Raw genomic sequence first — 15,741 nt, forward strand, 5'->3', positions numbered from 1 at the left:
GCTACATGCAGCACCCACAGCACTGGGTCTGGCCCTCATTCTGCCTGGAGTGTAAGCTCTGGAGTGGGGCTGACACATACTGCCTGCAGTGTAGGGGATGACGCAAGGATGGTGCTGCCATTGGCACCCCACTGGCCCTGTATGCTGGCTGTGGTATGGCCCAATTCAACACACACACCAGCCCAGAGACCCTCATACAACTCCCAGGACTACATGAATGTAACATCCCTGGTCTAAAGCAACTTCAAATACTCAGAGATTTTTAACAATTAATCTAAATTTGTAAACAAGTTTAAAATCATAGCTCATAATGTCTGGAGGAGGAAGGTCGAACCACTCTGGAAGATCATCTAGATTTTAGAAAAAGAAGAAGGGATAGGACCTTTGACTTCCAGACTTCCTTTCCTAGCTTTCTCACTAGCAGTGTAATAATAATTTGTATTTACATAGCACTTTACAGGCATGTATTTCATTTGATTGTTTCAATAATAAATAAATATATTTATCCTAATTTTACAAGAGGAGAAACTGACACTCAAAGAGGTTAAATAACTTATCCACAGTCACAGTAGAAATCAGATCTCTAAGGGCCTTGTTACATGGTAATTTTGGGCAGCTTCTAGGGCTCTAAATATTTGGATTGTCCATACATTAACGCCTGAAATTAGTTTTAAGCACTCATTAGCTGGCTCAAAGTTATGCCACTCCAGGCCAGGATTATCTCTGATCTGTGTTACCCAGCTCATTTTACACTAAGGTGTGGCCACTATAAGCTACAGTGTGTATAATACCTCACCTACACTTCATCCGCCACTAGACCAGATTGGGACTACTGCCCCCTTGCCCCTTCCTGCCCTCACTTACTAGTGGCTGCCCGCATTGTCTGTCCCAGAGGACCAGGTAGTTAAGGGTTAACCTGTCTTCCTGGCTGCCACTAGAGCTGTGTGAAACTCCAGGTGCTGATTCGATCCAAAGGAGATTTGGCCTGATTTTGGCAGCTGAATCTCCAAATCCGAATTGAATCAGGAAACTAATAAAAAGGTCTGAATTGATTTGAAGCTCTCCAAATCAATATGGAAAAGATTTGTTTGATTTGGAGATTTTGGCCTACCTGCCACCACCTCTGCTGCAGCTCTCTGGGCTGAGCTCAGCCAGGAGACAAGCAGCGTGGGCTGAGCAGGCAGATTAACTCTTCCCTGCTTGTACACCTGGGACAGACAGTCGTGACAGCCACAAGTAAGTAGGGCAGGGGGGCAGAGATGATCTCCAAGGGACTAGGGGGAGGAAGGGATCCTGGGCCCAGGGGGCAGGGGGCACCCAGAATGGGAGTGGGAGGGGATTTTTACCTTTTGGTCCTCCAGGCCCCTGTTGGCCTGAAGTGTGACTATTCCAAACTCAAGCTAGAATTAACATTGATCAACATTTGTGCAGCTCACAGAGTAAGGTGTAACAAGGTCCTAAGAACTGAAACTTGCTCCTAATCCTCTGTAATGCAGTGTGTAGCATAGTTATTTTAGAAAAGTACAAACTGGGTATAAACAGGTATTTTGATTTACTTCCAAGTGGCATAAATTTCTAAATGAGGTGCCACGCAGCTGAAAAGAACACTTGTGTCCAAGCAAAATAGCTTAGGACTGATTCCATGAAAAGACCTAGATGTTGCAATCCTTGACATTATAACACCTAACTTTTTGGGCTCCTTATGCAATGTCTGGAAAGAGTAAGGCTCCTCAGAAGAGGCTTGACAAGAGGTAGCACAAGCAAGGGGGAGCTGCTTAGTCTAATTGGTAGGTTTAATTAATACTGAAGTGTGAAACATTGCCTTTCCCAGGAGTTTAGGAAGCTAAGTCTTGACAGCAGGGAAATACCTGTATAATAGTGGGATTCACAATGTACAATCTTTAGTAATGCCTTTTTTCCAAGATATTGTCAAAGGAGGTGATGACAGAACTACTATGTCTAGGGGTAAGAAATACAACTTCAATACACTCCTCATCTGTTGAGTTCAAACCCACAACTTTTGTCTTTCAAAAGTCTCCTAATCATCTGGAAATAGGCTATTGTGGGTGGTAATACTCACAACTTCTACTGAAATTCTGCGTCTATAGAACTTAATTCAATATGCATTGGGCTGGTGAGAAAAAATGTGATATTGTAGTCCAATGGTTAGGGTGTTTGCTTGGGAGAATGATTGTGGTTCTGGCAGCCTTTCGCTGGTGTCTTTCTTGATTTTGTTCTTTCCTTTCCAAGTGATTTTGGAGGGTAATTTGGGGTAATTCAGTCTTGCCAAAGTGTGTCTTGCATACAGCGTCTTAAGAGTCTGTTTTGACACTGTTCCTGTTTAACACATATATGGGATATTTAAGAGAGTGAGATGATTTGGACTGCACCTGCACTTCTCTTAGTATATGGATGCCATCAAGCTGTGTTTCATTTTTATTACATACAGATGGTGTTGTGGCTGTTCTTTCCCAGTACCTGGTTGTGATTTCAGCATGGATGAGAAAAAAAACTGTCTGACACTTAATCTGTATGAAACAAAGATGATGATTGTAGGTTGGGGAAGATCCTGTGCCTTGTGCATCCATTGTGCAGGAATGATTTTAGCCTATTTTAAAGACTGAAGATGTTTGTCCACCTTTGTTAAAATGATTGTCACTGTAGGTATAGTTTTGAATTGACATCTGCTCTTGGACAGCAAGGTGACTTCCTTGACCAATGGGCCATTTTTGTATTGGCATCTGCTTAGATATTGTATGACACTTTTTCTCAGAGTTGGACCTTGTTATAATTCATGATTGTATGACTGGATTGTAAAAATGCTGACTTTATTTAGATGATACAGATGGCTTAAGTATTGAGAATTATGAAGTGATCTTAAATTCATCTTGTGTTTTTCATCCACTCTCTTGTCATCTACAGCTTCTTATTTTTTTCCTTTAATGGTAAGAGTAGCATTACAAATTATAGTGTATTTACTGCTAATAAGTTTTTGAACACGTTTATAGAACTGCATGAACAGTTTGTATGCAAGAAAACTCTTAATTTTTTTAATAGTTATCATTTCCTAGCCTTTCAAAAATCAATTAATATGACTCCTTATTATGGGCCCCAGTCAAAAGCCCATTGAAAACAGATTCATATTGATGTAGGGAGGTTTAGATCAAACCCTGGATAACCAGGGAAGTCATCTTCATACGGCTGCAAAGGGCCAAAGTATGCTTTAATTTCTACTACATTAGGAAGTCTCTAAATACATACTTAGAGCTAATGTAATTTCAACTATTATAGTTATAGTATGACTGCAATAAAGACTTAACAAAATTAAAACTAGAATGAGTACTGTAGTACTCACTGGTTCACTACTAAGGAATGAAATACAGGTACTTAGGGTAAGAATGCTCTTAGCATTCAAATCCTTCATATTAAATGTTCCTTGTTCATGAGTAATACTCAACTGAATTCTGAACATTCTTTAAAATGTATTTTCATTGAGAGATCAAATATTTAACTGGATTTTCAAAACTGGTTTGACATGGTGATTTCTAATGGTGTTTAGGAATTCTCAGGCTCTGTAGTAGGAGATTTCTACATAAGGTACTTAAAGTGTAGAGGAGATGTTGCTTGTGTAGGTTCAACCTGTACGCTGGTTGTTTCATTCTATGACTGGTTATTAGGAGAATTTCAGGTGAACTAAACTTCTAGGTGAAAAATTAGAAACATTAAAGTTTTCATAGATTGTAAGGCTGGAAGAGATCTTGGAAGATCTTTGGGTCCACCCCCTGCACCAAGCAGGAAAGATAACTGGGGATCAGATGACCCCAGCAAGGTAATGGTAAAGTCTCCTCTAAAAAAAATTTCTCATTAGGAAGGTAGTGAGGCACTTGAACAAGTTACCAGAGTGGTTGTGGAATCTCCGTCTTTGGAGGTTTTTAGGACCATCTAGACAAAGACTTGGCAATGGCTGGGATGATATAGTTGGGGGTGGTCCTGCTTTGAGCAAGGGGTTGCACTAGATGACCTCCTGAGGCCCCTTCTACCCTAATATGCTATGATTCTCTGAAATTTGCATGTGTAAATATATGCGCTTGAGTCAGGGGCGATGCGTAGGGGGTGCATGCAGGTGCACGTGCACCCCCTATGTGTGGCGGGGCACCCCCTGCAAAAAGGCACTGCCGACACGGTCAGCAGTGCCTGCGGGTGGTCGCTTCTTGCCACCTTGCTGCTGGCACTGCTGGCAGCATCTGCAGGCAGTTCCTGATCGTCCTTAGCCGCTGCTGCCGGTAGTGCCTATGGGTGGTCGCCGACTTGTGGTCAGTGCTTGCCACCCTGCCCCCACTACTGACTGTGCTGGCGGCATCTGTGGGAGCTCTCCGCTCCTGCCACCACTGGCTCAGCCATGCCCCACCAGCCACTGGGGACATGCGCCGTTCATGACTGAAGTGCTCAGGGAAGCAAAACAATAAGATGACTTGAAACAGATCAAAAACTAGAATTTCCATTCTGCAGGAAATTCTGGTACCTCTCTTCCAACAAAAAGTAAATGAAAAAACAAAACCTCTAATTATGCTTTGTTTTTTAAAATTAAATTTATTTATGTTAAAGACATGGAACAAATAATGTAACACTAGTATGACATAGATAAAGGCTGAACAAATCTTTCAAAAACACCTCAGTCCCAACAGCTTGGGGATACAAGAGGCCCATTAAGGAATGCACAGAAAGAGTTAAATAGGGGCTCAGAACAGAGCTCACCAGAAATTTTGTTGGAAACACACTACTTTGTTGAGCCTGAAATTTATTTTGAAATAACTCCAGTTTGACAAATGTTTGTCAAATCTAAGGCAAGGTTCCTGGGTCCAGAGATTGAGAAGAGACTTCCCTGGGACCAGAAACTTTTGTTTCTTGCATCAATTTTCTACACATGGTGCTTTCCAATTCATATTGGGTATGGCTCTCTCTACTTCATAACTGAACCAGGAAGGATTTTTCATCAGTGATCTGCGTCCTTGATAGTGGAATCTTGTTTTGTCCATCTGATACATCCTCCTTAAAGAACTCTCCATTTCTGTTTTTATAAATCTATCCAAATATTTCTTAATCGGTTTCACTAATAATTTTCATCAGCTTTGAGAAATTAGCCTTTTTAAAGTACCAAATATGTTTTACTGTTTGGGATTGTCCTTTGTTTGCCCATAATAAATGTAGTTAGGATATGTTCACTGTTCTCTATGGATTAGCAATTTCCAGTCCAGTGATTAATTCATCCTTATCCAGCATAATGAGAAACAGAAGTACTTCATGACATGTCTAATATTTTTTGTGTTAGAAAATTGCTTTCTATATTTTCCAGAAACTTTAATAATATTTTTATCTGGTTGAATGGAACCACCAGCAAACATCTCCAAGGTGGAAGCCCCACAGAATAATACAATTTTTCTTCCTGTATATTACAGTCAGATGCTTAAGAAGGAATTCACCCTGTCCTCTAGTTTGATCTATTGGTCTCAAGCCCAGCCAGAATCTTCCCCTTGGTTTTGTTAGTTAACAAACTGATCCACAGTTAATGCAACCAAGTCCTGAAGTTCTGAGATGATCAAAACTCCAAAAGAAGTAACAGTGTCTTTATTAAAGGGCATAACTGTCCTTTTACCCATTCTGTCTTTTTAAATCCTGTTATAACCAGAGATGATAAGATTTTAATCATGCTAATTGTCTCATCAGTTTTCAGAGGTGTCAATTATAACAAATGTCTTAATACTTCTTAGGGTGGCATTGCTGATTACCTTTAAACCATCATAAAGACACTTAAAATGGGAGCATTCATCCATTAAAATATGATAACCTGTGCTAAGTACCCTGTAAATGTCTTAAAGTTATGCCAGTTCAAGCTGGGGGTATCTTTGATCTGCTTTACCCAGGTCATTCCAGGGTATTGTTAGTCTGCTCCAGGGAAATAAAATGCTTTATTTTAATTTCTCCAGCATCCCAGGATGCATCATTACTTACATTTCACACTCCTTTTCTCCATGGGCAAACTTGCAACTCTCCTGGAATCTACTGCCCATGGGAATGGTGCTGGCTCTGGCCAGCATCCCCTTCTGCCCCTAGGGCAGGGGTGGGCAAAATGGTGGATCCAGCTGGTAGCTGGACTCCATTTCCCAGCAGCCCCTGCCCACATGGCTAGGGCTGGTCTCATGGAGACCCAAGCTGCAACTGTGCTGTGATAGCACAGGGCTGGGGTTGCCATGGAGACTGGTCCCCGCTACCCTGGTAGGGTGTGTGGCAGGAGAGGGCAGGAGGCTGTTCTGGAGCCCTGGGATCTGGCAGTGGGAGCAGCTTGGTCCAGGGCCTGCACATTTGATCTGCAGCCTGCACACTGTGGGCAGATACATGCAGGCAGCAGATCATAGCTCTGCCCTAGCTCCTTGCAGTGGTGACAGCCTGGTCTAGAACTGGGGCAGAGCTGCAATCTGCTGCCTGCATGCCCCTACTCCAAGCATGCAGGCTGCAGATCATGGCTATGCCCTGGACCCAGACCAAGCTGTCCCCACTGCAAGATCCCAGGCCTCCAGAGCAGCCCCCTGCCCTGCCCTACTGTGTACCCTGGTAGTGTGGCTAGGGCAGGTCTTCATAGCAACTCCAGCCTTGTGCTATCACAGTGCAGCTGTGGCTGGGGTCTCCCTGGAGACTGGCCCCAGCCATGTGGCAGGGGCTGCTGGGAAATTGAGTCCACTGCTGGCTGGATCCAGCCTGTGGGCATGACTTTGCCCACCCCTGCCAACTCTGAGGACTCAGATGCAGCTCACCAGTCTGCTGCGGATCAGTAACCTCCAACATGTGCCAAAATCTGGCTTGTGAAGGCATTTTGCATATATGTGTGCCTGGGGCAGGTGACAGGGAAGCTGCAAGGGGCCTAATCCTTGTTGTGGCAGTACAGCCCCAGTCCCTTCCCCTTCCCCACCATCTGCCCCAAAGCATGGATGCATCTGCCACCAGCAATGAGCTAGGTCAGGGCTCTATGGATCCTGGTACTTGCAGCCTCCTCACCACCTGCTGCAAGCAGTCTGGGCTCTGTGATGGGTGGCAGGGCCTGCTCATTGCTCAGGCTGCATGTGGCAGGCAGCCAGAAGGCTGTAAGCAGCTGCATTTGGGTGCCCAGCTTGTTGCTGGTAGTGGTTTCACGTGTGCCTCAGGGTGGCTGACATAGAAGGGCAGGGCTGCATTGCCACAAGAAGGATTGGGTCTCTTGCAGCTTCCCTGACATTTGCCCCTGGCACACCAACATCTTACAAATTGAGGTTGCAGATGTTTTTGCCACTTTGCCCCAAAATATTGCCAACTCCTGCTCTAGCACCCCTGTGTACTTGATTGGCCATCTGTTGGGGCAAGGGGAGTGGTTAAAAAGCAAATTAACTGATAATGAGAACAGATAATTGGATTTTAGTGCTGGGCAACCATCTTCTTTCCCATCCACCCTGACCTCTCCGTACTGCTGCCGGCCATTGCACCGTGGCTTAGTTTCCTCTCCCCCACAGTATTAATTTGAACTGAATCACTGTTCATTTGAAATGGCTCTGTCAGCATCCCCGTTACCCAACCCATGCAGTTAGCCTGCTGGGTCTCAGCTTTGACCCAGTGTGGCATGTATGCAGCCAGCCCTCTGGGTCTCAGGTCCATGCTAGTATAAGCATAATTGAACTCCTGCCCCCTTTCCCACCAAACGCCCTCCCCAACCCAATCCCAATTCAGTGAAACATGCAAAATTTTGGCCCAAGGCCTATATATTTTTTGGGTTTTGGGTTCCCCCCCCCACGCTTTTCTCTTTACTTTTTCCCCTTGCCATTCATTACAAACAATTTTTTTTTAAAGACTGTTTTTCTCCCATACACAACTCTGTCAGGCTCCTGCTCATTATAGTGAGGGAAGCCACATTGTCGTGTCTCTGTCTCTGAGCTACCTGCTGCTCCCCTCCCCCACTTCTCTCACCCCAAAGAAGGAAATGAGTGCTGGCTTCTGTCCACACCCTTGCTCACTAGTCCCTCCAGGCTAGGGACAGCAGTTGTACACAAACAAATTTAAGTGATGAGAAACGGGCTGTAACAAAACATAAGTTCAGTGCACATAAATCAGTTTCAAAATGCCTGAAACTTGTTTAAGATAAACTTGGTTCAGTGTAACATCAGACTTAACTGATCTGGGTCAAACCACTTTATGTAACTTCTGTCTCAGACTCCTTCCTGGTTTAAGTTAAACCAGAGTCCTCCGGCATCCCAGCATACTCTGCAGTCCTGGGCTGGGCTGTGCTCTCTGCTCCAGAAAGTAGGACTGGCCCCACCCTTCTGCTCTCTAGCCTGAGCAGGAGTAGAGATGTGCCCAGACACATCCTGGCATGGCCCAGTTAAGGCAAAGTGGGCAGGGAGGGGGTTATTTCTTCCCTCCTTCCCCTCCACACCACCCACTGCAGCCTGGGTCTCTCTGTGCAGGCAAGCTGGGGCTGGCAGATCCCAGCTGTGGTCCCCGGAGGCAGAAGGGACAGAGGTAGGTATTAACCTTCTATCTTAATGGGGCCATATCTCCCTCCCCTGCCACTGCAGCAGCAATGGGATAGGGAGGGGCAGCAGCCTCTATCAGAGTGCCCAGGAGGGGGTTTATTCCCCTCTCCCTTTCCTGTCTGACTGTCAGGGACCACAGCCATCTTAGCATGGCCACATTAAGGCTAAGGGGGCAGGAAGGAGGTTAATTCCCCCCCGCCACTGGGGTACTGGAGCCAGGGTGGATCAGTCCCCCTCTACAGCTATTGCAGGGTGGGGAGGGGGACTCTGTGCAGTGCTGGATGGGGACTCTTCCCCATTCTCCCCTACCTGTGCCACTTCAGTGCAGGGATGGGGGCTCTGTGAGGTGCTGTCCAGCCTGATCCAGCCCAGCCTGGGCATGGGGAGTGGCTGTTGCTGAGCTGCAGCTTACTGAGAGCGGCCCAGCAGCCCAGGCCAGCCCCAGTCAGCCCTGGCTGAGGCATCTGTATGGCAGGGCCAGCCTAAGCCACAGGGGTGGGGGCCTCCTCAGTGGCTGCAGCTTGGTGACAGGGAAGCTGAGCCCTGTCAGTGAGAGAAGCCTGGCTTGGCGTGCATGGGTAGTGCTGGCTGAGCAGCAGGCTACCAGGGCCAGCTTGGAGGCATAGCAGGGGCTTGTGTGTCCCCAGTGAGCCCTTGTGGCAGGCACCTGCTGGGCCAGAAGAGTCAGATAAGTCCTTCTCTGAGACCAGGCAGCACTGCACAGGACCCCTCTCCCTGCCCTGCAGCAGTGGGGGAGAGGGAGGAGGAGGATTGGAGAGAATCCCCCTCTGAGGCCAGGCATTGGAACTGTGTGCCTAGATTGCTCCTGGATGTCAGGGAGTTACTGTGGCAGGCAGAGCTCTCCCCCTCTTCCTTTTTCCCTGTCATGGGGGTTTGACCGTGCCCCTGTCTGGCTATGCTTCCTCTTCCTCCACCCTCTGAACCCTGCAGGCCAAGGTAGGGATTTAAACTCCTTCTCAGTCATACTCAGGCCTGCTGGGGCCTGGCCATACCCCTCATTCCCCCAGATCAGCTTACCTGAGGAAGGTAAGGGAGGGCTGCTCTAGCACCCCCAGGCTTCTGGCTTCAGCTACTGCATGTGCCTGAAGTTCCAGAATGAAAGGTGGATGTCTGTCCACTTGCAAATCAGTTCAATCTCTGCAGGTTAGACTAATTTGAATGTCTGTCCCTATCTCTGGTGCCAAATTAGTTCTGCAGGTCTGAGATGGCATTAAATCTTAACCTGTGGCTACACTGAAAGTGTTCTAACTTTATGATGGCAAAGCATTCCACAAATACAAAATGTTTTAAAGATAACCTGTGACAGTCCCCTTATTTGTTATCCGGAGGAAAGAGAATTTATTTCTCCTATTGTCACAAATCATCTATGTTAATTTCTTCTCTTAGGTTTGGGGTTTTTGGAACTTGACTAACAAAAACCACAGCACTGACTCTTTGTATATTGGTCCAGGTTGGAGGACAGCTTCACCCAGAGGTTGCACAGGCCATAAAAATAAATAATACTATCTTTCATTTTTTTTCTCCTTGTTTCTTGCTACACTCTGGTTTTATTGTCTGAGGAGTTGGTGTGGGTCGCACAGTTGTTTTCTATGTTTAGTTATGCCAGAGGAAGTGATAATTAGTGATGAAGGGTTGATTATATAGTAGTGGAAGCACTGACTCAAACAGACATTACTTATTTCTAGAGTTCTAATTTTTAGGAGTTATTGAATTATTCAAAGAAAAGTACTCTTTAGTGGCATTATCTGAAATTCCTCAGACCATACTTTCAACATTTTTGTTTCTTTTGGCATAACGTGCTACACTTTAGAAAGAACAGAACAACAATAATAATATAGGTTATCACAAACATGGAACAGATCAGGTTAGCTGGTCTATCCTTGTAGCAGTGCAGGATTTTTACCTTATAACATATTTTCTCTCCACTCCCATAGTTCTCTCTCCACTCCCATTTTAAATCTTGCATATAGTTAGGCCTTCTGCTCTTTAAACTGTTTATGCTCTAACAATATCAAGTTTTAATTTTAAGTCCAGTGGCATGGTTAAATATTCACTAGAGACTAGGTTAAGATTAGCAAGGTTATTTTCCCTTTCAGCTGAACTCATGTTTGAAGTGTAGTTTCAGTAATCCTGTTATTGGAAATGTTGCTATAGCATTAATTCAGAATTAGACATCAGGACCATATCCTGCCTTCAGTCTGCATACAAAATTCATACAGACTTCAGTCAGCATGCTTTGCACGTGGAACAATGGCAGGCTTTTAATTTTACAGTACAGGATAAGGGCAAATTCTCATGTCAGAGCAATGGTTTTCACCCTTTTTCATTTGCAGACCCCTAAAAAATTTCAAATGGAGGTGTGGACCCCTTTGAATTGTAAGTGTGGGCATTTATATACTTTTGATTGATCAGAATAACCTTTTATGGACCCCTTAGACATAATCTGTGGACCCCCAGAGGCCCACAGACTACAGGTTGAAAACCACTGCTTTACAGGCATCTTTGAGGAATAAATATATGATGATGCATGAATACACATCTATGAAAGTGATTTTCTATAAGCATTTACATTTTTTTTAACCTTTAAATCCTTCAACTTTATTCTGATTCTCTTTTTTCCTATTTTTTCCTTTGTTTCCTTAAGCTGTCTAATAACATTTTGGATATATACAACAGTGACCAGGGAATATCACCTGCTAATATGGGTCTTACAAATGCTTCCTGCCCAGCTATCCTACCAGTAAAAAGGGAAATCACAGGTAATATATTTCTGGGATCTTGGCATGTTTGTTGTAAAAGTTCAAGTAATCTTACAATAAGATACTCGTGAAATGTATTTTTTCTTTAATATTATGTTACTTAAGACTTACAGGGTATGTGCTATTCCATTTAAAAAGCTGAGCAAAGATCAAGGGAAATGTTTACACTGTGTTCTCTACTTTAGCAACTTAGAAACAATGTCTATCCTGTGACTTTTATGAACATCATGCTTCTAATGAACCTAATTATTTTAGGAAACCACGGATCCTTCCACATTTTGGCTCCTGATCAATGGTATAAATAAATTATCATCCATTAAATTTGTTCCAGGGTAGAACAAATGGCTCTTTTAAAAGCTTACAATAAGTCTATTCAAGGTAAATCTATATTAATGGATTAACAACTTTAAAAGTTACATTCAATTAATCCAAAGAATGCTAACAACCATGTACAGTTTATTAGTGTCACTCAAAGGAAACAGTGAGTTTGTTCAATGTGAGTATCTTAAAATCTGATTTACTCTTGCATTATGGGATATACAAATCCTGATTCACATTAGTTTATTGTAAGGACTTTTTTCTGTGATGTAAAGTTCAGTAAATTGGAGAAAAGTACTAAATGCAATGTACTTTTTCAGTATTTCTAAATGTTTTAAATAAAAATGCATGATAAATACATCTTTAGAAACCTGCCAGACACTTGAAAATGTATTACTGGTTGAATGTAGATGTAGTGGCATTGTCTTTTTGTGGGAATTGATAAAAAATGCTAAAGGCATAGCCTAAAAACCTTGTCTTAATGAAAAGGGGCATTGTAACAGGAAACCAGTATTGTAACTTCAACCCAAGGACTTATTTAATAAATGTTCCTTTCTGTCAGAAGCAGATACACGAGCAATGGCAAAGGAGAGACAAAAAAAGGATAACCACAACCTCAGTGAGTATATGCTCTTCAATATTATTATGTTGTGTAGAGAGAGTACAGGAAGAGAACTTGCCAGCTATCAGCTCTTTGCTGTTGTCCAAGATTAAAAGAAGAGATGCATATTTGTAGGTAAAATGAAAAAGCACTCAGTCTACAAACACAGAGAAACATATTTGTTTTCTTTCTCGAGATGAAACTGTTACTTTGAAAGTGTACTGTTTTTTTCACTTGCAGAACACCTCCCACATGTAGAATTAATTAATTAAAATAACACCTGTTTCTTTAGACTATTTAATAATCTTTGGTGCAGACATAAGTTATATTTATTGCACAACAGGCCCCCTGAAAGCACTCTACAGTCATGCCTGGACACATGTTCATGGCTGCAAAGTGCTATAAAGGGGCTGATCACATGACAAATTAACACTTATCTAATGAGGGATCAGATGAAGGCACTCCGAAGTGGAGCACCATGTCTGTTCCCTAGGGTCAGTCTGTCAGTGCAACCAGGGCTAGGCTGATGCAGCCCAGCCCCATCCCTGTTGTGGTCTGCAGGGAGGGAGGAGGGGGAGGGGAAACTGTGGGCTAGGGTTTGCCCAGCATGAGCTGGAGTGTGGGGGGTGTGGACTGGAGCCCCACAACCTTTGGACCCACTCCTTCAGTTCAGGCCAGGCAAACCCCAGCCTCAAACTGTCTTCTTCCTCCCTCCCCCTGCAGACAGCACTAGAGCTGGTAGGGGGTGTGGGGCTGAATGAGCCCTGCCCCAATCATGGGACAAGTAGACAGGCTCAAACTCTAGCCCCCTGACCTAACAGGCAAACATCTGTTGAGTTGACGGGGAGGTGGAGGGTCACTCTAACCCATGGCACTTTGACTAAGGCATTCCCATTCTCTTCATAATTTAGTATGCTAATTATGATTTGTCAGAAGCTTTCAAAGAAACATTTTGGTAAATATATCAACCCTGGTAGGATGCCAGGGATCCCAGAACTTCTACAGCTTGTGACTCTGGGGGAATCTTGCTATGCAAACTGCTTGAGTAACAAAGATTCCACGGCTTCCATGGTATGCGACTCCAGGCAGCTTCACCATGTTAACTCTTTTGCATTTGAGGACATTAGGGCTTCCTGAAGACTTTATGCTTGGGGTTCCAAGACTTTTCAGCTCCTTCATCCATTACAGAAAATGCCCTGACTCCAGGGATTTTCCAGACTGCTTCTGACTCTACAAGATACCCTCATGTAAGCAGACTTCCTAGACTGATCTTGAATCCACAGAAAGTGATATAAGGCAAGCTTGAGAGCCATGTCTGCCAGCTGCTCCATTTTATTTCAGAAAATGTTTTGGGGAGCATGGTCTTTGCAATATCATGTTTTGCTTTTAATAAGCTTACATTGTTCTGTGGGGATGATGTAGTCAAACTGCTGCCCTTTGCATTCAGAGTGGAAGCTGGTGAGGCTTGTGATGGTTTCATAGTTTCATAGTTCGTAGGGTCGGAAGGGACCTGAGCAGATCATCAAGTCTGACCCCCTGCCATGGCAGAAAAGAGTACTGGGGTCAAACGACCCCATCAAGGTGTACATCTAGCCTCCTCTTAAAGACCCCCAGGGTAGGAGCCAGCACCACTTCTCTTGGAAGTTGGTTCCAGATCCTAGCTGCCTTGACTGTGAAGTAGCGCCTCCTGATATCTAGCCTAAATCTACCCTCTGCCAGCTTGTGACCATTATTCCTAGTCACTCCTGGCAATGCTTGGGGGAACAGGGACTCCCCCAGTGCCTGCTGGTCCCCTCTGACTAGTTTGTAAACTGCCACTAGATCCCCCCTCAGCCTTCTCTTGTGGAGGCTGAACAGGTTCAGGTCTTGTAGCCTCTCCACGTAGGGCCTGCCCTGCTGCCCCCTGATCATGCTAGTGGCCCTCCTCTGGACTCTCTCCATGTTGTCCACATCCCTCTTGAAGTGCGGCACCCAGAACTGGACACAGTATTCCAGCTGTGGCTGACCAGTGCTGCATAGAGGGGAAGTATCACCTCCTTGGATCTGCTTGAGATGCATCTGTGGATGCATGACAAGTTGTGGTTGGCCTTCCTGACTGCATCCCCACACTGCCAGCCCATGTTCATCTTGACATCAATGATGACTCCCAGATCCTTTTCTGCCTCTGCACTGATGAGAAGGGAGTTCCCCAGCCTGTAGGTATGCTGCTGGTTCGTCTTCCCTAGGTGCAGCACCTTGCACTTGTCGGTGTTAAATCCCATCCTAGTCTCATCTGCCCACCCCTGTAACCTGTCTAGGTCTGATTGCAGCCTATTCCTCCCTTCTAGCATACCCACATCCCCCCACATCTTAGTGTCATCAGCAAATTTGAATAGGGTGCTTTTTACCCCCTCGTCCAAGTCACTGATGAAGATGTTGAACAGTGCAGGCCCGAGGACTGAGCCCTGCAGAACCCCACTGCCCACATCCCTCCAGGTTGAAAATGACCCATCCACCACCACTCTCTGGGTTCGACCCTCCAGCCAGTTGGAGACCCATTTGACTGTGTAGGTGTTGACACCACAGTCCCCCAGTTTCTTAATGAGAACGGGGTGAGAGACAGTGTCGAAGGCCTTCCGAAAGTCCAGGAAGACTATGTCCACTGCTACCCCTGCATCTAAGGATTTGGTGACCTGGTTGTAGAAGGCTACCAGGTTGGTCTGACAGGACCTGCCGCTAATGAACCCATGTTGGTTGCCCCTAAGCATAATCTCCCCTGCTGGCCCCTCGTGGACATGTACCAGAATACTTCTCTCAAAAAGCTTGCCCAGGATTGAGGTAAGACTAACTGGCCTATAGTTTCCTGGGTCCTCCTTCTTCCCCTTTTTGAAGATGGGAACCACATTGGCCCTCTTCTAGTCCTCTGGCACCACACCAGAGCACCATGAGTGCTCGTACAGCCATGCCAGGGGTCCTGCAATGACCTCAGCTAATTCCCTCAGTACTCTAGGCTGGAGATCATCCGGACCAGCTGATTTGAATACATCCAGTCCCTCCAGAAGGTCCCTAACTAGTTCCTCACTAACCCTTGGCCTAGGTGTGCCTGCCCTGGGGTTTGAGGCGGGGCCAGAGGGGGTGTGTCTGTTCCGGTCCCTGCTCAGGAAAATGGAGACAAAGAAATCATTAAATATGTTAGCTTTGTTGTCTGGTGTGATGATCAAATTTTCTAGCGTGTCCTGCAGGGGCCCTACGTTACCCGGGATCTTCTTTTTGCCCCCTATGTATTTAAAAAAGGACTTCTTTTTGTCCTTGATCTGGGAAGTTAGTCCCATTTCCATCTTCGCCTTGGCCTTCCTGACTGCCCTCCTGCATCCCCGAGCAACCGCAGTATAATCCTCCCTGGGGATGGCCCCTCCTTTCCATTGGGTGTACACCTCCCTTTTAGCTAGGAGACATTGCCAGATGCTTTTGGTGAGCCATGGGGGCTTTTGTGCCATCCTGCCCCCTT

The 15,741-nt window shown here is 45.1% G+C and overlaps 1 protein-coding gene across 1 annotated transcript in view; it reads left to right on the forward strand.

The window, feature by feature from the left end:
* TFEC (transcription factor EC) overlaps positions 1–15,741 on the forward strand; it is an 87,531-nt gene that overhangs the window by 50,931 nt on the left and 20,859 nt on the right. Inside the window, exons 4-5 of the mRNA XM_090042241.1 lie at positions 11,221–11,335; positions 12,216–12,272. Of these exons, the coding sequence (XP_089898367.1) occupies positions 11,221–11,335; positions 12,216–12,272 (172 nt within the window). The remainder of the gene's footprint in view (positions 1–11,220; positions 11,336–12,215; positions 12,273–15,741) is intronic.

This window comes from Crocodylus siamensis, chromosome 4 (genome assembly GCF_052110815.1).
Source record: "Crocodylus siamensis isolate JL-2025a chromosome 4, ASM5211081v1, whole genome shotgun sequence".
NCBI classification, from domain to species: domain Eukaryota; kingdom Metazoa; phylum Chordata; order Crocodylia; family Crocodylidae; genus Crocodylus; species Crocodylus siamensis.